This window comes from Melitaea cinxia, chromosome 18 (genome assembly GCF_905220565.1).
Source record: "Melitaea cinxia chromosome 18, ilMelCinx1.1, whole genome shotgun sequence".
Lineage (NCBI taxonomy): Eukaryota > Metazoa > Arthropoda > Insecta > Lepidoptera > Nymphalidae > Melitaea > Melitaea cinxia.
In genome coordinates, this window is record NC_059411.1 from 9418454 (window position 1) to 9442977 (window position 24524).

The following is a 24524-nucleotide window of genomic DNA, read 5'->3' on the forward strand; positions in this document are numbered from 1 at the left end:
TATATATATATATATATATATATATATATGTGTGTGTGTGTGTGTGCGCGCATGCGCGCGTTCGCGCGTGCGTGCGTGCGTGCGTGCGTGCGTGCGTGCGTGCGTGCGTGCGAGCGCGCGTGCGCGCGTGCGTGTTCGTGAGCGTGTGCGTGTGCGTGTGCGTGTGTGTTTGTGTGTTTGTGTGTTTGTGTGTGTGTGTGTGTATGTGTATGTATGTATGTATGTATGTATGTATGTATGTCTGTATGTATGTATGTATGTATGTATGTATGTATGTATGTCTGTATGTATGTATGTATGTATGTATGTATGTATGTATGTATGTATGTATGTATTGCCACTGTCGCGCGTTATAAAAAAATTAGTAATAAATAAATGTAAATGTAATTAAATTAATAGTACATAGAATAAGTGAATAATAATTCTTTCTTAACGCGACGAACTAAATCACAGAGATGTAAATATATATTTTAAAAAAGTTACCGATCTGATTGGATTAGAGAACAAAATTAAATAAGACTAATGTAGTAAGTGATTTAATACAAGGAAACACAATTTTAAGTTTACTACAAATTTGAATGAACAAACAACTTTATCTTCCTTTTGTGGATTAAACGAACGAGTTTAACACAACCCGAAATTATTTTAAATCTACACTATGGACCGAAATACATTTTAATTTAATCTAATATTAATTTAAACTACACTGAGGGTTCGAATAATTTCTGACACGTGGGTGGAGGTTAACTGTGGTCAGTAAGTTACTGCGAGATAAAAGTACAAGAAATATTTATCACAACAAATGTGGGTAGACTGAAAAATTTAATAAACAATTTAAAAACCGCGACTATGCTCGTAAGATATTTAAATTTAAAATAACAAAGAACTTTAAAATATTACGTTGTAAAGTAACAAACTACCTAATAAACCACTATCAATTTTCATTAAAAAAAATAAAATACTATTCACAAAAACACAACACATAAAAACACAAACAAGACCATTTCCCATACCAAGAGACCACCACGTGCCAGAAGAAAAAAAAACGTTGGGCGCCACATAAAGTCTATTTTTTGGAACTGTCTTATTTAGCAAAAAACCCCTGTCAATATCAATATTTGTATAGATCTCGAAAATCCGCATAACTTTTTACTGGATGTACCGATTTTGATAATTTTTAATTTAATCGAAAGCCGATGTTTATCATGTGGTCACATTTAAATTTCATCGAGATCTGATTACAACTTTTGGAGTAATTTTTGATAATGCGTATTTACTTGACTATTTTTTCGTCTACCTACGTGGTATTACTTGTCGATATAATTGAAGTCGGTTTTTCTTCGTGTGCTTGCAAACACAATTATTTTCTTGTACAAAAGTCCACAACTTAAGTACTGACTGTACGACTGTTGACACATATTGCGAACGATAGTGCGAACTTGTGGAGGCCTATGTCCAGCAGTGGACTGCAATAGGCTAAAATGAATAGGCTCTACAGATGGTCTGGATTTTAAGATTGTTTTGTTTGGAATCCCAGTCGTATACAAATTTTCTGATTTATTGAAGACCTTTAAGAACATAATGCTCATACATATGTGTCGATTAGTTATTATTAAAAAACGAACGTGAATATATTTTTCGTTAAATAAATATTAAAAGACTAAATAATGGATTAAGCTCCAACCCTTTTCTTACATGGAGAAAGAGGCCTATGTCCAGAGCTGCGGGATGTCGCAGGTTGAATCAATCAATCAAAAACATATTTCTATATAAATAATTTTTTTCTATTTCATTGTAGATTAGTTATCTTAAAAATTTACATTGACTTTTAATTGTGTAACTTAACGACTAATTGTTTCATCTACTTACTTTAATTACGAAATGTTTTGCACTACGTAACATAAAGACTATTGATGCATAACGTAGCCATGATCTCATTATCTTGTTTTCAAAGACAACCGTGACACTTAAAAAAAAAAACAAATGAAACCTCATTTATTCAAGTCTTAAATAGTTACCTATTTGTAGACGAATATAATATAATAATGTTACAAAGCTGAAGAGTTGGTTTGTTAACCGACTTAAAAAAGGGAGGAGGTTCTCAATTCGACTGTATTTTTAAGCGACTTCCAAAAAAGGAGGATGTTCTCAATTCAACTGTATTTTTTTTTTTAATGTATGTTACATCAGAACTTTTGACCGTGTGGACCGATTTCGACAATTTTTTGTTAATCGAAAGGTGGTGTGTGTCAATTGGTCCCATTTAAATTTATTTGAGATCTAACAACTACTTTTCGAGTTATATCTAATAATGCGTTTTTACTTGACGCTTTTTTCGTCGACCTATGTTGTATTATACCGCAAAACTTTCTACTGGATGTACCGATTTGGATAATTCTTTTTTTGTTGGAAAGGAGATATCCCTAGTTTGGTACCGTGATAAGGAAACCAGGATCTGATGATGGGATCCCAGAGAAATCGAGGGAAACTCTTGAAAATCCGCAAAACTTTCTACTCGATGTACCGATTTTGATAATTCTTTTTTTGTTGGAAAAAAGATATCCCTAGTTTAATACCATGATAAGGAAACCAGGATCTGATGATAGGATCCCAGAGAAATCGAGGGAAACTTTTGAAAATCCGCAATAACTTCTTACTGAGTGTACCGATTTTAATAATTTTTAATTTAATCGAAAGCTGATGTTTGTCATGTGGTCACATATAAATTTTATTGAGATCTGATAACTACTTTTTAAGTAATCTTTGATAACGCGTAGTTACTTGACTCTTTTTTCGTGGATCTACGTTGTATTACTCGTCGATGTAATTGAAGTCGTTTTTTTTTTTTGCGAGCAAACAATTATTTTTATATCTGTTACCTCGTAACTTTTTACTGGATGGGCCGATTGTAATGATTTCTTTAATCGAATGTTAGCGTTTGTCATGCAGGCCCATTTAAATTTAATTGAGATCTGACAAGTACTTTTAGAGTTATCACTAATAATGCCTATTTACTTAAATATTTTTTGTCGATCTACTGTAGTACCAATATTATAAAGCTGAGAGTTAGTTTGTTTGTTTATTTGAACGCGCTAACCTCAGAAACTACTGGTCCGATTTGAAAAATTCTTTCAGCGTTAGATTTTCCTCCCATTTATGGAGGCAAGTTATAGGCTATATATCATCGCGCTAAGATCAATAGGAGCAGAGCACCAATGAAGAATGTTTCAAAATCGGTTTTTTTTCTTTTGGGAGCTTTCCCAATTAGCCCAAAGAAACTGTTCCACGCGGTTGAAATTGCGGGACACAACTAATATTTGTTCATAAGTATTCGTATAACTCAAATATACTGCTAAATTTATTATGCTACTTATTCAGCGCGGTTGTCGAGTAAAAATTTGATGTATTATTTTTAACAGTCAAATAAATTGACTATACTTATACGTTTCTGAGTATTTCGTTAGCAATATTTAAAAATTAATTGATCGAATTTAATCAACTTCGGACAATTCATTCGTCTAATTTGGAGAAGGAAAGAATTTTGTTACCTATATTTAAAATAATGTTGGAGAAAATGCCACTAGGCCTTTATCCGTCTTATTTTACTACTGCTTTGTTTAATTGTTGACCAACAGTGTCTAAATAAATAAATGTACATCCAAAACTTGTAGAATAATCTGACTTCGACCTTCAACAGAATTCGCCATACTGAAAATTTTATTTAGCATTCGCAACACTTTTAAATCTAATTTACCATACATATGTCGTTAGTTATGCTTCGAGAATATTACTTGCATTGCTTGATGACATTTATAATTCTTTGATTTTTTTTGCTTGCAAGGGAAACTTAATTGTTGTTTCCTTTACTCTTAGTTAAATAAATTTAAATTAAGATTACTCTTCCAATAAACTGCTCATTATATTATTACAGAATTACAGTATTATGTTATTCCATATGGAAAAGTGTTTATTTTTTTATCGGTCAAATTAATACATATTATGTGGAAGTAATAAGTGTGAAGAGTTTATTATTATTAATAATACCTAACCTAAACCTTGTTACAAACGAAGCTCTTCAAACGTGACAGCCAAAACAGAACCTAATAAATAATAATATATTATGTACAAACGGAACTCATTATTGCGAAAAAAAAAACGTAAATGTTTACACGCTCACGCACATTTCCAAATTAGGTATATGAATCCATTTATATAAAAACGCTAATTGTAATTTAAATAAATTGCTTACAACTCAAACCCGTTACCGTATAAATCGTCGCGGTACGAGTACGACCACTTCGCATCTGTTAATAGCTATCGCAAATATGCCAGTGACAGACTTATCGCACGATATCTCATGCTATTGGACACATGTTGAAATTGAATATTTTACTGATGATTTATCTCAATCGGATCGTATTTTGTTTTTAAATGTATTGCCCCTTTGTTCTGTCAAATTACGAAGTTTTTTTAGTAATTACCTCAAAAGTGTTGGCATTCGTGCATGGTTCTGTTTAAATTGTGCAATCTGTTGTCGAATTCAAAGCTATTCAAAGATTGCCAATGCGAAAGAAAAGCAGGAAAAAGAAGAATCTTAAGAAGGCGTCAAAAAAGACGGGTAAACAATAATAATGTGTCAATTTTTGGGGGTAATTCTAAAAATTTAGTGTTATTTATTTTAAAGTTTCGGATTTTCTATAATTAAAATTTACTGATGTATCTTTGATTATTTTATTTTAAAAGACATATTTATTTATGAAGTAATAATGGTGTTTTCAATATTGGATTTGTTATTTAACTCGAATACGAAGCATGAAATTTTTTTAAACATCGCTGATAATTGTGCGGAGGAAAGTAGCTAATGAAAAACTATGAGTTGTAATATTAAAACAGTGAATAAAGCAGTCGTAAAACAACGCGTGTAATTAAAATTTATGAAATTAAAATTTAAAGACTTGTTCTGTTGTTGTGCGGTAAAAATTTAGAATAAAGATTTTAAACAATTTGAATTCTACTCTGTGTATTTTGTTTAGCATTTATTTAAAATTAGTTCTGTTTTTTTTAACAAAATCTTCGAAAGTATTATTTAAATAAAATATTAAATAATTACAACTATGTGACTTTGTATGTATTTAAACGCAATATAATATGCAAAGAAACTTTAACGACATTTTCGATCGATTGAAAATACGTCTGTAAAAGCTTCTGTGCAGTTTCTGTCTTAGATGTAATTTTTTAACTATTCCGCTAGCACTGACAAACATCAGGATACATTCCGCATTAGGGTTGAGGGTTCGATTCTTCCCCCTAGTCTCGGTGATATTTATAAATTGATGTTCGACCCTTAACTGCGTTCCTTCAAATGGGGGCTTCTTTAGGTGTGATAGATCACGCATATCACACAAGCATATTTATAATTTATTGTCATTATAATAAATTCTTGTTTCAAAAACAACAATCAGTAATAAATACTTTCGCAAATATTTAAAGTTTGTTTCTTTTTTTTTAATTTCATTTACTTTCTATTTTTAGATCAGCGCAAATCAAACTCTCAATGGCAACACAGAAATCCATGTCCCGTTCAACCTGGTGGCAGGATGGTGTCTTGAAGCTGAAGCACTTCCGTCATCACACAGGTAAATTATTTATATTTAATTTATTTAATTATTTTATGGAAATAAATAATATTGTATCTATTATTCAAATATTTTTGTTGTCCGAAGAGACCAAGTTCGCAACGAATTCTGTTTCTTACATAGATAGTGGTAATATCAAGCTTTCTCTAATGTTATCTTTTAAAGCATATTTAAGTAATTTAAAACATATACATGTCTCATTACTCAAACAAAACACTTTTCCTTGCAATTATTTTTAGCTCCTTGAACTTGTCACTATTAAAAACGAAACATGAACAAAATAAAGAGAATATTTTCTAATAATTTTGACCTACTAATATCGTGTTCGTTATTGTTATTATTTATTAATACAGTATTCTATTTCTCTAACATCTGTATACAAAACGTCCGTCAGAGCGGGCAAGCTGGTGGCTCTGCGACTGCTATGCGAGTCGACAGCAGCGCAGGCGCAGGGTCCAGGCGCGCCCTCAGCTTGCAGTGGACGACCGCACCTCGCGCACCTCAATCTCTACCTACGCGCGTTGCATCACGGTATAGGGTTTTATTTTATTTTATTACTACCGCTAAATGTAAAAAGGTGTTGAAATATATAAAAAGGCAGCCTAAATGATATGTAGACATATTTCTGTCAATATAATTAAAATTAAAATATGTATATACCTTGATTTCATTTTTTTAAGGACCAATTTCACTAACTGCTGATAAAGTTCGGATCGGACATATAACGTTATTCAGCAAATACATTTATTTACTAATATGTTTCTTTTAGCTTCATGATCAAAGCGCACTCTATATATCTAATATTTCTAATCATACACATTTTCTAACAGCAGAAGGTGAGACATGACCCAGGACTTGTTTTACCTTCTTCTGGTAAAGTCTCTGGTAACATAATACTGTACTTTTAGCGTGGTGAACTTTATTAGCAACGGTTGAAATTGTCCCTAGTTATTTAATTATCCAATAAGCAACACAAAATAATATCTAATTTGCTGTTCAGTTAAAAGTTTCCAAATCTAACTTTAAGTTTTTAATTTATTAGACAACCCGAGCTGTTGTACTCTGCTTATTTACTGTGTTTATAGCCCATAGTCTTCAATAAGCGGACTGAATACGTAAAAAAAAATATGAGGGATCATGATGATGAGACCGTCTGAGTGTCAGGTCTAACGGGCGAGGACCGGTCGGTGGTGGACGTGCTGGTGGAGCATGCGGCGCCGCGCTACCTGTCGCTGGCGCTGGAAGGGCACTCGCTGCTGCTGCTGGACTTTGTGCACGCCTCCACTATCGTGCTCAACTCCTCGGATATGGGGCCCTCGGTGAGTTACCGTTCCATTATTTATCCGACGACGCATCGGCGCAGCGGTCACAGAACGGGTTGGTTGCCCCGTCGATCGCGTGGTAGATCACCGCTAATAGCAGACATTTGTGCCATAAAAGGGTGTTCCGTAGTCTGGGGGTTGTGTTGATGTATTTCGTATATTTCTGGAACCCTGACACGGAAAGAAATACTAGTCGGGGCCGTTGACTGCAAAGAACTTGGAAAAATTATTTTAAATTTTAGCTCCAGAAATTTTTTTAATGCAATATTAGATAGTAGAATTTTATTTTAATAATTTTATTGCCGTTATGACACTTATTAAAATGTCTACATTTGTTTCAGTGTCCCAGAACAGCCGCTGTAACATTTTTAGGTTCACTGCTTGCGTTGCCTGATGGATTAATGAATGCACCAATGTTGCAGCCATATCCTCATCAATACAACACTGTATCTTGTCCAGACCTAAAGGTAAAATTTTGCTGTACAATTTAATTTTATTATGTCTAGATTGTGTATCTGGAGTAGTTCAAATATAGGTTTATCATGGTAAATAGTGCAGTAGTTTTAGTTTAAAAGAATAACAGATATCCATCCTCGCAAAACCATCGCCAAAGATTTGTGTATAATCATTAATTTTGGTCGCGGTAACATTATTCTTAACTTGTATTTAATTATGTTTTTAAGTAACTTTTGTCTTTCTACTCCGACGACAACGTTTCAACGGAGTCCTTCTCCGAAGTCTTTAGCTGATCAATGCAATCCTGTGACGAGACTGTAATACGCACTTGCGCCCGGCAGGAGCACGTGCTGAACATCGTGGTTCGCGTGTGCCGGAGAGAGGGGGCGGGGGCGGCGCGCTGCGCCGGCGCCTGCGCACTGGCGGCGCACTGCTGCCACCTGCTGGCGGCGCGCGTCGCCTGCCCGCGCCTGCCCGCCTACGTCACCTGCCTGCTGCAGATGCTCATGGTGAGACCGACCGCTCGTGAGCGCTGACCGCCGCGGTGCGCCTGCGCACTGGCGGCGCACTGCTGCCACCTGCTGGCGGCGCGCGTCGCCTGCCCGCGCCTGCCCGCCTACGTCACCTGCCTGCTGCAGATGCTCATGGTGAGACCGACCGCTCGTGAGCGCTGACCGCCGCGGTGCGCCTGCGCACTGGCGGCGCACTGCTGCCACCTGCTGGCGGCGCGCGTCGCCTGCCCGCGCCTGCCCGCCTACGTCACCTGCCTGCTGCAGATGCTCATGGTGAGACCGACCGCTCGTGAGCGCTGACCGCCGCGGTGCGCCTGCGCACTGGCGGCGCACTGCTGCCACCTGCTGGCGGCGCGCGTCGCCTGCCCGCGCCTGCCCGCCTACGTCACCTGCCTGCTGCAGATGCTCATGGTGAGACCGACCGCTCGTGAGCGCTGACCGCCGCGGTGCGCCTGCGCACTGGCGGCGCACTGCTGCCACCTGCTGGCGGCGCGCGTCGCCTGCCCGCGCCTGCCCGCCTACGTGCCTGCTGCAGATGCTCATGGTGAGACCGACCGCTCGTGACCGCTGACCGCCGTGTTGCGCGTGTGCAGGCGAGGCGCACGACTGCTTCTCAAAGTTTTGAATTTTAGGTATTGCAATCCCATAGCTTATTCGATTCCACAGGATTGATCAATACCGCTCGGCATCCCGCACTCTTAAAGAAGCTATTTACATCACCGAAGCTACACAATGTGGGGCGCGGTCAGTGCTTGGAAGGGTGACCGCCTGGGAAAACCACGTGACGTTGGTTTTTTGTTTTTTTTTCAATTCGTTTTTTTATACTTAGTTCTTTTTTAATTAGCTTGCCAAAGAAGTTTCACTTCTGACATATGTACTTTGTCCGCAAGCAATTTTTTATATCTTGGCGTATGATGGGCCAAAAGATTTAACACTAATTTTTAAACTTACGGGATCCGCGTTTTGAAAGGGCGGGATCCCGCACGTTAATAAGTGATACACGATCCCGCTTTGCAGAATTGCAATCCCTAGTTTGGCTAGGGAAGATTTTCATCCAAACATTTTTATATATTACGATATTATTTTTTAAAACATCCACTACTAATCAGTCACTTTTTTTATTACAATAATTTTAATATTGTTACAGATGAAAAATAAAACGATTGCAAAAGTTGTAAGCGACGCTGTTCTGGTATTGGCAGACTACACTGACCGCATCGTGGAGTTGTACCCTGGACTCGTTGGTAATTTAACTTTAACATAATTTTCAATATTTGTTATTATTGTACGTATGACTCTTTAAATGAATTTAATACAAAAGTTTGGTGGTGCTGAGGATACTAATTGTTTACATTTTTGGCGTTATATGTTATAACACATTAGAAATAGTACCTACTCATAAACATTAAAATTATTGTTTGACACTGACTCATCGTTACTGTTAGACTCTGTTCATCGTTATTCTATAAATATAGCGGTAATAGATTTAAGCATTTAAACTAAAAGTTTTTGTTCTAAATTATTAGTATCAATAGACTGATTAAAAATCCAATTTTTTTCATCAGAAAAAATCATAAAGTGGATCTGCGCGTGCCTGGCTCAAATCTCCAGCAGCAGCGGCCGGGACGCCGTGAAGCCGCTGGCCGGCTCGCTGCTGCTGTGCCTGGCGGAGTTCGCCGTGCGCTGCGGGCCCGCGATACTGCTGCGAGCGCACGGAGACCACACTCTGTTGCTACTCATTTTCAAGGTGAGTCTGCAGCTGGAAACCATCGCGAGACCTCCGATGTGATCTTGGTTGGACCCGACCGACGTCATCTCCCGGCGGCTGGTATGCAAGCATGTATTCCAGTGGAGGTTGTTTATTTCGCTGTGGTTCATTTGTCGTTGATATGTATATAGTTCCAGACTCCTGATACAGGATTTCATGCTAATCTGTTGAGTGTAGGCGTAATGTAATCTGACACACCAACCCATACGTTAAAGTATTCTAAGGCACCGTGATATGCTGCAGTTACGATTCATTCAGTTCGATCTTTAAAATAATTCGTCACTATTTATTTTATAAAAATTCATTTTAAAGTTCAGTGGTGATGCGTTAATAATACTTGATAACAAACATCCAGATATTTTGGTTATCAATAAACTGTTGAAATTGTTTCTTCTTCTTGTTTTAGTGTTAAGCACCAATAATAGCTAACGCGGCCCGATAATCTCCATGACATTGTCTTAAAGTAGCCAGACTTTCTCGTAACATTTTTTTATTATCTATCCCACTCAACACAGCAACCTGTCGCGGACATTTGGCAGTTTCAATGTGTGACTTACATCTGGTTTATTTTTCATTTGCATTTTGTTAAATGTAATAAATTATGTAAAAAGTATAAAGCAGTTGTATAAAACAACTGAACTAAATTATTTGAATAGCAAATATTGCATTATTTCCAGAAAGGTCGTGACTAAGCTGAGTAACAATAAATATTTACTTAAGAGCCATTTCACAATTTTTCGCTCTGCAAGTTTAGGTAAATTTGGTCGCACCGCGCGATCTTTGGCCTAAGCGCGCACTGGCGGCCTGGCCGCAGCGGCCGGGCTGCGGCGGCCAGCGAAATGTATGTACATCGTATCATAGAGCGCGCACTTGGCCGCGAGCGGCCAGCGGCCGCCGCGGCCAACGAGATCATTGCGACGTACCTGCGGCCAGCCGGCCGCCGCGGCCATCGAGATTCGAAGAATTGTACGATCGTGCGCTAGGTGCGCGCACTGGTCGCCGCGGATAGATGTTTTACTCTTTACGGAGTGTTCAAATTATATCGTTATGGGCTATGGCTTGGGAGCGACGCTTGCGGCTGGTCGCGACACTCGCGGCCTGGTCGCAATACTGGCTGCTGTGGCCTGGCCGCCAGTGCGCGCTTAGCCTTGTGCTAGTTAGTCTTGATCATTTTCTAATGTATAATAAAAATTAATAACTATAGTATAAAATGTTTTTACATAGTTAATTTGTTAAATTTTTCAAGTATGTTATATAACAACAGTCAATAAATTTAGGAAGGAAACCAGGATCTGATAATGGGATCCTAGAGAAATCGAGGGAACTTCTTGAAAATTCGCAATAACTTTTTACTGGGTGTACCGATTTTAATAATTTTTAATTTAATCGAAAGCTGATGTTTGTCATGTGGTCACATATAAATTTCATTGAGATCTGATAACTACTTTTTGAGTAATCTTTGTTAACGCGTAGTTACTTGAATATTTTTTAGTCGATCTACGTTGTATTACTCGTCGATGTAATTGAAGTCGGTTTTTTTTTCGTTTGCGAGCAAACACAATCATTTATCGATTAATAGAGATACAAATGGAATAAAAGTCTGTTCTAGTATTCAACAAAATTATATTCCACATATTACGGTTTTTTTTTAACGGTTTCAACGTAGAGGTTATTGAAAAGTAGGACTTCAAAGTATACATTGCGACCGTTTACCCAGGGAGGAGGCTGATGAAAAGGTTAATAATTTTATACACATAATATAAATCAAAATTCTGATTTGACTATCTTACTACAACAAAGGTTGCTCTATTGTATTTTAATTAAATTATTGCATCCAACGCTGAGATTAACGACGTGAAAATATTACAATTTCGCGGATTGTTACCGATTTTTATGAAATGGCTCTTAACACGGATAGCTTTTAGATTATCATCGTGTTATTTATAAACGATCTTTCCATCATAAATAGTAGAATATTATTAATTTTACGCATAAAAATACCTTGTCGAAAGTTAAAATTTAAATACAATGTAAATATAAACAAGTTTATTCAAAATCATGTACAAACATACAAAAGAATACAAGCACAGGATTACAAAAACGAATCCTAGTTAATAAGTCGAAACAGGTGATTTTAAAAATTAGATAATATTACAAAAGTAAATATTTTTTTAAACCACCTACTAAATGTCTATTTGAACCCGGTTCTGATATTCAAAAAACGATTCGTTTATACATTTTAAAAGTAAAACGAAATGTTTTTTAATATAAGAATCGGGCGTTAGGCGTAAAATGGTAATTATAAAATAACTAGTGAATGTTTATTGTCCCGGTTGTTCAACGTGTTCTTGGGGCTGGAAACCGTGCTCGTTGGCGACGAAACTAACGGTGTAGATCAGACCGTCGGGGGCGGTGTACTTGTAGTTGCCCTGTACCTCGATAGCTTTGTGGTCCTCAGAGATCTGCTTTAGAGTTCCTTGCTCCTGGCGGGATATACCGTCACTGGTCTCAAACCTGTATTGAAGATATTTGATTAATAAAAAACCGACCGAGATTCTTATTATCTCTTAATATCTTATATCTTATATTATATTATATTCTTATTATCTCTTAAATCTTGCGATACGCTTTATCTTTGGTTTACGAAAATATGATCACGTCCCATATCGTACTCAACTTAACTGGCTCCCAATCCACCTTTGCCGTGATATGCACATCCTTTCTTTTCTCTATAACATACTCCATGATCAAAATTCTCCCTCCTACCTTCAGTCCCGTTCCCATCTTATTTCTTCCACAACATGTTCTAGGAGGTCTTGCATCACGTCGATGCAAGAAAGCACTTCAATTTATACTTTTAAGGACAAACTAAGAAATCATCTTTTCTCCGAATTTAAGAACCTCTCATAATGAATATACTCTCAATATATGTATTTATGTTTGTATGTACATGTTCATGTAAGTGTGTATGTAGTCAAGTATACATGTATTTTATATTATTAATTCTGAATAAGTTTATAGATTTATAATCATTATTATTAATTACTCTCGCACTTCTGTGCCCCGCGATAACAGAAATTCTAATCACCATGGGTAGACTGGTAGAGATCTCTTCTAGAGATAAGTTCGCCCTTGACAACTTAGCTTTGTAAATATGATTTTTACTTGTTTTTTTTTAAGTTCAATAAAGAATATATATGTATACTAAACATAAAAAATTGACTTGTTTGGCTGACAATTTGAAGATAAAATAGGTCACTCACTCAAAATTGTATCCCTCAGGATTGACATTTGAATCTTGTTTGAGAATGTAGGCTGGGTTAGGGTCTTGTGGAGCCGCCGCGGTTAGAGCCAACAGAGCGAAAGCGCAAAGTACCTGTATGAAAAATTAAGGTTAAACAAACTGTATAGCAGCCATATTCTAAACTAGGTTGCGAAACATAGCACTTTCCTTTTTGTCCGTTTAAAAAAAGCATTCATAAAATAGAGAGAATCGTGTTTATATTACAAATTGTTTTCATTAACAATTATGAGGTTATCAAAATATTGCAATGACTAATATGTTACATTCTTATGCCGAATTTTGATGAGATATTTAGTGATGTACGTAAACTAAAAAAAAAATACTTACAAGTTTTTGCATGTTTGAAGTCGGGTTGATTTTGAATTATGTTGGTAGGAGTGTTACTGCTGAAGTCAGCTGTAGGACTGTGCTTATCACAGAGTGAAACGGCTTTTTAAATGCAAAATGTAATTGATGACAAAATCGCATCCTACTCAGAATTCCACGCCTATAATGTGGTGCTAATGAAAATGTAAATGTCTAATAGTGATATCGAACGGCAAAATTATTGCCTTACGTAAAACGTATGGATTTTATTAGGAGTTCTTTACGAAAACCCTTGACACAATTTCTCTATTTTGTTCTATTTTAAAATTGTTTGTTACCTACACGATTATTTAAAAACTAGCTGTGCCCGCGATTTCGTCAACAAAAAAAATATCGTTCAGTTTGAAGCTATAAAATAAATTTCTTAAATAAAAGTAGCCTAAGTTACTACTTACTACATCAGCTATCTGCCAGTGAAAGTCCCGTCAAAATCGGTCCAGCCGTTTCAGAGATTAGCTGGAACGAACAGACAGACAAAAATTGTAAAAAAATATTATTTTGGTATACGTGCCGTGTATAAATCCATATGCATTTAGTAAAAAGCTGTCATAGTGCAAACAGACACTCCAATTGTATTTATTTGTATAGATGTATGTATAAATATATATATATATATATATTTGCTTTTCTTTCTCAGATTTAGGTTAGTAATGAACATATTTACTGTAACTTATGTTTTATAATAATTCCGTTCTATAAGTACTACTGATAGATGATGATACTAGATGAGACTAGTTCTAAGTTTTACTTTAATCTATCTTTAATCTTTTAGGGATTTTTCAGTTTAAATTTGTTTATATAGTCGAACAGCAATATTTACTATGGTATTGTTATGTCATATGTTCTAACTTCACTAACAAACATTCATACACTATTATCAATCAGTCAGTAACTGCCACGCCATTTTTACTCACTTTAATTTGTTGTATACTAAACATGTCAAAAAACAAGCTGAAAGAAACTGAAAAAGACTACAGACGTCCAACTGCTGTTCTGTTATATCTATATAAATAAAAATGAATGTTGCTAAGCGCATAACGTAAGGTTTTTAAACTTACTAAAAAAAAATTAAATTTTTACCGTTAACTTTTGGCAGAACTAAGTCTGTCCGGGCAGCTAGTGGTGAATAAATCTAGCTGTGGGTCTTAATCCGGATGTGATTGTGGGTTAGTGAATTAAAGCAACCACTATTGATAGACCTCTGATCTACCATTGTGTTAGATATAATTTTTATGCTAATAAATAAATATCTTATAACATTCACACATGGTCTTGGCAACTTGTTGCTTGTTTTATAAGTAACAGCAGTCTGCTATGCCTATTTTTTTTTTTTTTTTTGATAAATATACATGGAAATAATACATATACAAATATTAAACTCAAGAGTCAGACGGGAATCGAATCCACAAGCGGAGCAGAAAGCAGGGCCACTACAAACTGTGCCAACCGGCTAGTCAATAAGTAACTGGGATAAAAATTTCCATTTATAGTAATATCTTGCAGGTTTTGTACGCAGTGATGAAAGGGACAAACGGTTCAGACATCGAAGGCCTGACCCTACCCATAGACGAGGATTTCGACCCTAACATTCAGTTGGACAACTTGGCTCCGAAAACTAGTCCGGCTTCCACCATTGACGTCAAACTTTGGGCGCAAACGGTACGTACGGCGCAAATACATATAAATAATATTCATTTGTATACCTATGAAATAGCTCGCGTTTAAAATACAAGTAAATATTACTAAAATATTAAAAACACACAAATGTCCAAACATTGCCATTAATCACCGCAAGACAACTTTCTTTCACGTAAAGAAAACCGCATTGAAATTGGTCGATCTGTTCAAGAGCTACTAATATAATCAAACAGACAAACATACAGACAGTCGTTGACATCAAATTATATAACACCCCCCCCCCCCTTTGATTGAGATAAAAACATAATATCACAGCGTAAAAAGAACCAGTGGGCCAATGCGTTTGATGTCACGCAAAATGCCGCTTTTGTGTAGACATTCGTCATTGCTGCAGGGTTGTCACAATATATTATATATTTTATACCATCCGTTCTACAATTGTGTATTCATAAAATCTACTAATGTGAAACTGAAAGGTATTTTCGACATTTAGATTTACTAGTTTGCAGATTGCGATTGTTGAATTTGACGATGTAGTAGATTCTCATACGTAGAAACAATTTTAATAAAAATTCAGACGGAAAGCAGGCGCAAGGTTTTGTATTAAAATTAATGTTTTTTGAGTGTTGATATAATTGATTTCCAATACTACATTTTAAATTCTTATTTATACGAGATGATGACATGCAGTCTCTCACAGCACATGTAGTATGAACCATTATAATTTATAAAAACGCACAACTCAAACAAAACTTTTATAACAATGAAATTAATAATTGTGTTTGCTCGCAAACGAAAAAAAAAAACGACTTCAATTACATCGACGAGTAGTACAACGTAGATCGAAGAAAAAATAGTCAAGTAACTGCGCGTTATCAAAGATTACTCAATAAGTAGTTATCAGATCTCAATAAAATTTATATGTGACACACATGATAAACATCAGCTTTCGATTAAATTAAAAATTATCAAAATCGGTACACCCAGTAAAAAGTTATTGCAGATTTTCGAGAGTTTCCCTCGATTTCTCTGGGATTTCATCATCAGATCCTGGTTTCCTTATCATAGTACCAAACTAAGGATATCCCCTTTCCAACAAAAAAAGAATGATCAAAATCGGTACATCCAGTAGAAAGTTATGCGGTATAATACAACGTAGGTCGACGAAAAAAGCGTCAAGTAAAAACGCAATATTAGATATAACTTGAAAAGTAGTTGTTAGATCTCAAATAAATTTAAATGGGACCAATTGACACACACTACCTTTCGATTAAAAAAAATTGTCGAAATCGGTCCACCCGGTCAAAAGTTCTGATGTAACATACATAAAAAAAATACAGTCGAATTGAGAACCTCCTCCTTTTTTGGAAGTCGGTTAAAAAGCGTCAACCCCGATTGGCTTGTCCCAAACGAGTGTATGGCAGCGTAGGCTCGCTACCGCTACCGCTACCTCTCTCACCCCGCAAACCCCGCACGATTGCTCTGTCTAGACGTGTCCGTTGGCCGACTGTATGTTTCATAGGCTGTGATAATATTGTATGGTATTTTTATACGACTCTCCTCCTATAATGAAGTCTGTTAAAGAACATAATGAAAATTGTGCTGGCGATAAGTGTGTTTAATTTAATTTGGAAAAAAACTATATTGGCGACAATTTTTAGTAAGCCCCGGGCGGCAAAAAAAACCGCTCCGCCACTGCTTTGCTCTACCTTTACTAACGTTTAGTGTTCACTCGGCTCAGATCTGCTCGCAATTAGTGATGTACCTGGGCCACTGGCCACTGTGGAGCGGCTGCCAGACGTCTTCCAGTGTATGCGAGCAGCACGACAGCCCCTCGCTGGGCTCCGAGCTGGGCGCCGCCGTGCTGTCCGCTCCGCACATACAGCTGCTGCGCCTCGACGACCACACGCTCGCCAGCTTCGTCGAGCTGCCCGCCATCGACCCGCCCTGCGGGGGCACCACGCCGGGTACACCTTGCACTTGCTAACTGACTTTAACTAGCTAATTGACGCAGTTTTTAGGTGGGTTTAACTCCCGTCCCGAGTCTCGGTGTAATCTCGTGAAAATTGTCGTGTCACAATGTTAGTTATAATACTCCTCCGAAACGGCTGGACAGATTTTTATGAAATTTAGTGTACATATCGGTTAGGTCTGAAAATCGGCCAACATCTGTTTTTTATACCCCTAAGTTATAATGGGGGGGGGGGGGGGGATTAAGTAAGGTAATAACATATATGGCATAGCAACCTTTGCGAAGTCAGCTAGTATACAAATACATTTATTTAAGTCAGTTCAGTTCAGTTTATTGCAGTCCACTGCTAGAATATGCCTCCCCAAGCTATTTTATATAAAGAATTTATTTTGAAATTTCAACATCTCGGCTCAGAATTATTTGTAGGTACATAATAGTCCAATGATTTCCAATAGGTTTAATGACATCGGACCGTCAAGTGCGAGTCTTGCTGCGTGATATCTGCGGTAAGGCGTGCTGGGACGCCTCGGCGCTCTATTACGATCCGTCGATAGGCTCGTCTGAACCTCCCGAACCCCTTCCATTACCGACAACGTGAGCACAAGTCTTATAAATAATTATTACTATATTATTAAGTATACAATGAGTTAGCACTGGTTTTGTTTTTTTAAATTTTGTTAATTATTCATCAATGTTAATAACAATTATTTTCCATAGTGTCGATAGTCCACGTGACAACACATTGTCTACTCTACCTCCGCCTCTGCCGCCAGATTTGTTGCCTGATTATAAGAACTCGCCACCAGACAAGCATCAATTAGATCATGTAAGTTATGTATACCTTACTTTTTACAATAACAAGCAAACTGATATTAATATCAAAATCGATTACCAGACATAAAACAAGTTGTAGATTCGTAGGTAAATAACAGAATTTCGGAGCGTCAAATCGTAAATTTATCTTAAAGGGCGAAATTTCGAATCGTCGGAAATCCACTGTTGTGAGTGTTTACTCAGTTTGGGGTGTTGAGTGACTAGACGTTGGCGTGTCGAGTGACAAGACGTTGGCGTGTCGAGTGACAAGACGTTGGCGTGTCGAGTGACAAGACGTTGGCGTGTCGAGTGACAAGACGTTGGCGTGTCGAGTGACAAGACGTTGGTGTATTGAGTGCTGAGACGTCGACATGTTATATGAGTAGATGTTGGTGTGTCGAGTGATATGACGTTGACGTGTTGAGGATTAAAGTCGTATTTTTAATAAGACGAAGTCATTTACTGTGTTGTCAGTTTTTGATGAAATAAAAATAGTGTTGTGACAAAGTGAATGACTGAACAAACTCCTGAATAAATGAAATTGCCTCGATTATGTAGTGAATAGTTAATGTGCCGAACTGCCGATATCGGGTACGGGGTTCGAATTTTAGTCGTGCTTTGTACATACCAACGAGTTTTCGACGACTATGTTCTTATAGTATCTACCTATACTGAATACCGAGTGTTTTAAACATCAAGGAAAACATTGCGAGGAAACTTGCAAGACTGTCCTATTTTCAATATATCATGTAGTTGAAACTATAGATGTGTAAAATATAACAATTATAGGTAGGTAATGAAAATAAAAAACATCGATTATTACATAATTTGTTTTTATTCATCATCGGATAAAAAATCATCACTATCGCTTTCGGTGACATTAATTATAAATCTGTCTGAAACATTTTGTCTTCTTCTTTAATTATATGAGACACGCAGCTACTCCATTTTTCAGGTGTGATATGTTGAAGTCCTTCTTCAAAAAGTTTATTTACTTCTGTCATTATGAATGTTTTGTTATTTCTTGTAACATATCCTTTAACCTGCGCCCATACCAACTCAATGGGATTGAGCTCACAGTGGTATGGGGGCAGACGTAAAACAATTATCCCATGCTGCGCTGCCATCTCGTCCACAACATACTTATCGCAATGGTCTTGTTTGTGCTGCCATACAATGTCTATAAGAGTAGCTTTAACCATTGTTGCTTGGAATGAAATATTTTTGGTCGTTAGCCACTCTCGTATTCTAGGTTTAGACCAAGACATTTTAGGCAACGATTCTAGTTTCCTGGAGTGGTAGGGGGCATTATCCATCACTACTACGAAATTTAGTTTTAGTTTTGGCAAGACCCCCCTAAACCACTTCTCAAAGGAATCGGCATTCATCTTTTGATCATAATCTTCTTAATTTTTTTGGCTTCAAATATTAATAAGCTGTCTTCTACGAATCCTTCTTCTCCGCGCCTATATGGCCGATAATTAATCGTTTGCCCTTTCCTGAAGGCTGTTTTAAGCCAGTGGTCAATCCATGCTTTCTTCGGTGCATGACCTTCAAGATAGTGAAAAATATCAATTAATTATTGAAAGTACAATTTCTAAAAAAAAAAAAAAAAAAAAAAAAAAACTGAAAATTGTAATTACCTTCGTTAATCCAGGTTTCATCTTGGTAATAATAAATATACCTTCCTTCCCTTCGATAATCTTTAATTTTTCGAAGGTATCGCTGGCGCCATAAAATAATGTCCTGTCTGGCAATTAAAATGCTTTGTCTTGATTTTGTGATATATTTGAAATTTAAATGTTTCCTAACATTTCTTAATGTACTCCAAGAAAAATTAGGTAAGTCTGGGTCTTCATTGACAACCTTAGGAATCTGTAAAGTAATAAAAAAAAGTTTTTGAGTAAGGAAGTCTACGCAATCTAATACTTTGGTTTTACAAAAAACATTATCGTGGACACAGAATGTAATGCAAGTAGAAGGAATAAAGTTCAAGTTACCTTTATAATAGTGGGTAACTTATTTGCATAAAAAAAAATTGATGTACTTTTCGCCATATAACGGCAAAAGTAAAATCGTCTAATTTATCTTTGAAACTGTGTTTCGGTCCCCGTTTCTCGGGAGACTTAAATTGTTCATTTTCTTTGTATTCACATTCATTGAGGTCACACCAATTCCCAAAATGTCCGCTGTTTTCGAAACACATTCTTTTTTTTCGGGAGCCTCAATAGGTAATATTGAAGCAGCTTTCTCCTCAAATACGTGTTTGTAGACGTTTTGTATCATAAGTTTTTCGGTAACGCTTAAAGCAATCCGTGGTCTCTTCTTTCTTGGAGACAAGCTTTGGCTTGACGTGCTTGGTTGAGGATCCATATCGTTTGTACGAAACAATATAGCAACAAATAAACACAAAAATTACCACAAACGCGACGTAACGAAAAACTAAACAAAAACAATAACTAAACAGCGTGAGCGCAGAAAAAACATTCGTGCTATCAGACCAGAGGCTAGAAGCCGAATTACAAACAAAATGGCGGCCGACGCGCGCGGCATTGATCGGTGTTGGCATTGGTCGCCGCTCCGCACTTTGTAACAAGCCGTCAAAAAAACTGATTAGTTACATACTACTATTGACTTATATCAGAGCACTTTTATACAGTTTTATGGTAAAATAGATATAATATTCTTTTATAGTTTGAAATTATTAACTATTCACACTCATTGTTCATTTATCTGATTGAACGAGAACTGAACGCATCACTATTACTTTAAATATGGCAACATTATTTTACAAAGTGACATTAGCTACTGTCAGTTGGCTTCGTCTAATTAAAAATACGATTTTAGACTTTAATGCATTGAGTGACGAAACGTTGGTGTGTTGAATGAGTAGACTTTGTTGTGTTGAGTGAGTAGACGTTAGTGTTGAGTGGTTAGACGTGGGTGTGTTGAGTGACGAGACCTTGGTGTAACGAGTGATGAGACGTTGGTGACTAGTGTGTCGAATGACTAGACGTGGTATTACGCTCTATTGGTGTACAGGTGCTGGCGTACATCGGCCACACGTCGCCCGAGGTGACGTGCGGGCGGCGGCTGGACGAGGCGGGCGCGTCACCGCTGCCGCCCGGCGCCGAGGACGAGCTCGTGTGCGCGCTCGTGGCGCACCGCAACGCCGAGCGCCACTACCTCGCCACGCGCGACAGGTGACTCTACAATTTCTACTTTTAAATGGAGATTTATTACCGGTATTTTTTTTATTTTTTATTTTTTTGTTTAGAAAAGGATTCGTTGTACTGACGAGTTGTTCAACTTCGAACATGTGAAATGATGTGTGCGTGTTGTGTGACGAAAGTTGAGTAAAAGTAAAAAGCAATGGTGACTGATAACAAACTCTATATTAATGAGCAAACAAAAAAAAAACCGTCAATTAAGTCTGGTTGAAATATTTAGAACACGGCAAAACGAATCGTTAATTAAGTATATGAAGTGGTACCAATTGAGCTGTCGGTCCTCAGCGACGACGAGGGTCCCGGCGAGGCGGACGGCACGCGCGCGGCTGCGGGCCCGTTCGAGCAGAGCCGCGTGCTGGTCGCGCAGCTGGGCACGCTGAGCGCGGCGCGGCGCGCGCACGCGCAGCTGCTGCGCCGCTCCGACCGCCTGCTGCGCGAGCTGCGCAACCTCGACCAGCAGCGGTGAGCACTGTGTCTGTTTCTTCACCGGCACGGACAGGACGTGTCGGAATTCCCACTCAAACCCATCGACACTGGTAGATGAGTAATGTGACGCCATGCGTTCGCTCGCGAATTCCACCATGATATTCTGAGTCGAGCGACTACAATGCACCTTACCTGTCACTGTCGCGTCTTGTCCTGTCACTTCCCCAACATTAAAATGGAGCTAATTCGCTCCGAATACTGTCAATATCAATACTCAAATATTATTAAAGATGCAATATTATGTAAAAAAAAAAGAATCTGTATTTGTTATTTACAGATGTAGAGAAACTCATAAAGTAGCAGTAATTTACGTCGGCAAGGGACAGGAGACTCGCAACGAAATTCTTTCTAATCGTTGCGGCAGCCCTGCGTATGAAGCCTTTTTAGCTGCTCTTGCTTGGGAGGTATGTAGTAGTAATATTACTTACCTACAAAAATTATTTTGTACAGTAATTTTGGTTAGTATTGTTGATCAAATCTTAGAAATTATTACATAAAAGCTGTTACTAACGAACGAGAAATTGAAAAGTTTTAAAAATTAATAAATCAGAAGCCTTAACATATTTTGCCGAAGGACTTAATTCCTATAGTAAGTGTGTAAACATTTGAACGCGTGGAACCTTTCGGCTCTAAGTTTAAAGTGGTACATGTTAACCGGCCGCAGGTGGAACTGGAGAGCCACGTGGGGTTCGCCGGCGGGTTGCGTGGAGGCGGCGGGGGCGGGGTCAGCGCGCCCTACATCGCCACGCTCACGCTGGAGGCGCTGTTCCACGTCGCCACGCGCATGCCGGCCGACTCGCCCGACGCCATTCTCAACAAGGTACCCTGTTGGACACGATAAACGTTTTTTTAATACAATTTTTCGTTGAGACATAACTACTATAACTGTTTCATACCAGTTCTCGCAATCCCATGATAAATGTTCAAATCGCTAGTACCGTTACAAAATCTACCATTCATTTCTTAACTTGTTGATTTAGTATGCGCCCTGTTGGAATTATTCAGTATAAGAGATATTTTTTTTTTTTTTATTATTTTATATTACTTAAATGTATGCTGCTGCTATTCTTTTGGTTCCCTAAAACATGATATGATATATACAGTAACAAAAATAGGACGGACAAACGGATCCTAACTAATGCCAAGTAATTACTAATTCTCGTAAAATAATTCTCTAGACGCGGCACCTAGGCAACGACGAGGTGCACGTGGTGTGGAGCGAGCATTGGCGGCCGTACAAGCGTGACACGCTGCCCACGCAGTTTTGCGACGTGCTCATCGTGCTGTACCCGCTGCCCGGCGGCCTGCTGCGCTGCACCGTCTCCAGGAAACCGGACGTATGTATAGTACAAGCGCGGCACGCTGCCCGCTCAGCTCTGCGACGTGTTCATAATGCTGTACTACTAGGCAATCAACTTTTTTATTCTTTATATTTTTTAGTTGTTTCAGTGCGAAAAGAGCTTAACTTGAAAAAGAAAATTGTGCAATGGTTTTTATTATATTATTTGAAGCAAAAAAGCCATAAAGCAATTTTTATAACGATTTGAAGCATCCATATAATAAGGTAATGCGGCGACGGCGCAGGTGGCGGTGTTCGGGCCGCTGTGGGAGGAGTGCATCGTCCGCGTGGGCTGCAGCGCGGCGCTGGTGCGCGGCGCGGCGTTCGCGGGCGGGCGCGCCGTGCGGGCCACCATGCCGCTGTACCAGCACGCGTGCTCCGAGCGCGCGCGCGACCTGGACGCGCTCGTGGCGCACCACTCGCTGCCCGCCACCTTCGAGGCCTTCGTCACGCGCGTGCGCGAGCCCGTGCCGCCCGCCGCGCCGCGCGACTGCCCGCGAGCCGCAGGTACTGTCGCGACCCGTGACGTCTCACTACTAAGAATCGACTAATTCACTGGGAGAGAGATAATCGGCCATAACTAACTAACTCAACTGGCTCAGTGACCCGAAGTGAGTCTTGGCCTCCGAAACAAGATTTCTCCACTTCGCACGATCTTGCGCGATTTCCCGCCAATTATTGGCTTGGATCTCCCTCAAGTCTGCTTCAACCATGTCCCTCCAGCGGTACCTGGGGCGACCCACCGGTCTACGTCCAGTTGGTCGACCCAGATACGCTCTCTTAACTGCTCGATCCTCCCCCATGCGTTCGACATGACCGAGCCACCGCAACCGATGGGATTTGGTAACTCCAATGATGTTTGGCTCGATAATCGGCCATTATTCGCCCTATTTATATTACAATAGACAACTTTCTTATCGTAACCTAAAATAATTTCACATAAATCAGAGCACAAAATTAACTATAATGACAATTTTATCGTTTAAAAACGTATTCTTCTCTTGCAACTCCACATTAAACTGTCTTTAGTCATCTATAGTGTACATGTTATTCGTCATTGGTCTGTCTAGTATTGCCAGCTAACCCATTTATTTTAGTTTAACAACCAGTATAAAGAGGAACCGATGTACTGTGTCTGACATTGTCGACTGAAACAGATCAAACCAGCGGTCGTCTAGCCAACGCCCTGCTGGACCACGGCGCCAGCTCGTGGGGCGCAGGCGAGCCGCACTCGGTGTCCCCGCGCCCCACCAAGCGCCTGGGCCCCTTCAAGCGTCCGCCTCCCGCCGCCACCCCGCAGCCGCCAGCCCCGAGACACAACCGGTGAACGTTCAGCGGACTTATTGACTCGAAGACACAATGTCAAACTTTTTCCATAACTTATCTACGAGAACCTGAACATGGAGATACGAAATATGGTATTTATCTTATAAAAGCTTTATGTAAGTAAAAACTAAATTTACAGTTAGTAAGTAAGGATGTCTAAAGCCTAAACGATGTATTATCAACTAATAAAAATAGCATACTATTTGTTTTGCTTAGATGGCTATTTTTAAAATTAAATTGGTCTCAGTTTTGAGTATTATTTACTTTCAATGAAACTCTAATGTGTTTGAAAATGTCAGTTATTTACCGCCAATGCTTTTAACAATGATGTCTCAATAGTACTTTATTGCTATAAT

General features: G+C 38.4%; 2 protein-coding genes across 2 annotated transcripts in view; one reads left to right on the top strand and one right to left on the bottom strand.

Annotated features, from left to right (window-relative positions):
• Positions 1-24169, top strand: part of LOC123662525 (probable Rho GTPase-activating protein CG5521) — a 45839-nt gene extending 21670 nt beyond the window's left edge. Inside the window, exons 17-34 of the mRNA XM_045597368.1 lie at positions 5533-5636; positions 6031-6167; positions 6801-6955; positions 7300-7425; positions 7756-7923; positions 9074-9170; positions 9492-9673; positions 14868-15023; positions 16744-16969; positions 17430-17568; positions 17692-17800; positions 20830-20990; positions 21303-21479; positions 21781-21907; positions 22168-22323; positions 22682-22840; positions 23088-23328; positions 24000-24169. Coding sequence (XP_045453324.1) covers positions 5533-5636; positions 6031-6167; positions 6801-6955; positions 7300-7425; positions 7756-7923; positions 9074-9170; positions 9492-9673; positions 14868-15023; positions 16744-16969; positions 17430-17568; positions 17692-17800; positions 20830-20990; positions 21303-21479; positions 21781-21907; positions 22168-22323; positions 22682-22840; positions 23088-23328; positions 24000-24169 — 2790 coding nt within the window. The remainder of the gene's footprint in view (positions 1-5532; positions 5637-6030; positions 6168-6800; positions 6956-7299; positions 7426-7755; positions 7924-9073; positions 9171-9491; positions 9674-14867; positions 15024-16743; positions 16970-17429; positions 17569-17691; positions 17801-20829; positions 20991-21302; positions 21480-21780; positions 21908-22167; positions 22324-22681; positions 22841-23087; positions 23329-23999) is intronic.
• Positions 11726-13406, bottom strand: LOC123662283 (endocuticle structural glycoprotein SgAbd-5-like). The gene is made up of 3 exons (XM_045597144.1): positions 13326-13406; positions 12958-13070; positions 11726-12208 (listed from the first exon to the last, which is right to left on the bottom strand). Exons 1-3 carry the CDS (start codon positions 13335-13337, stop codon positions 12016-12018), a joined length of 318 nt encoding a protein of 105 aa, XP_045453100.1. The 5' UTR covers positions 13338-13406; the 3' UTR covers positions 11726-12015.
• Positions 24170-24524: the final 355 nt, after the last annotated feature.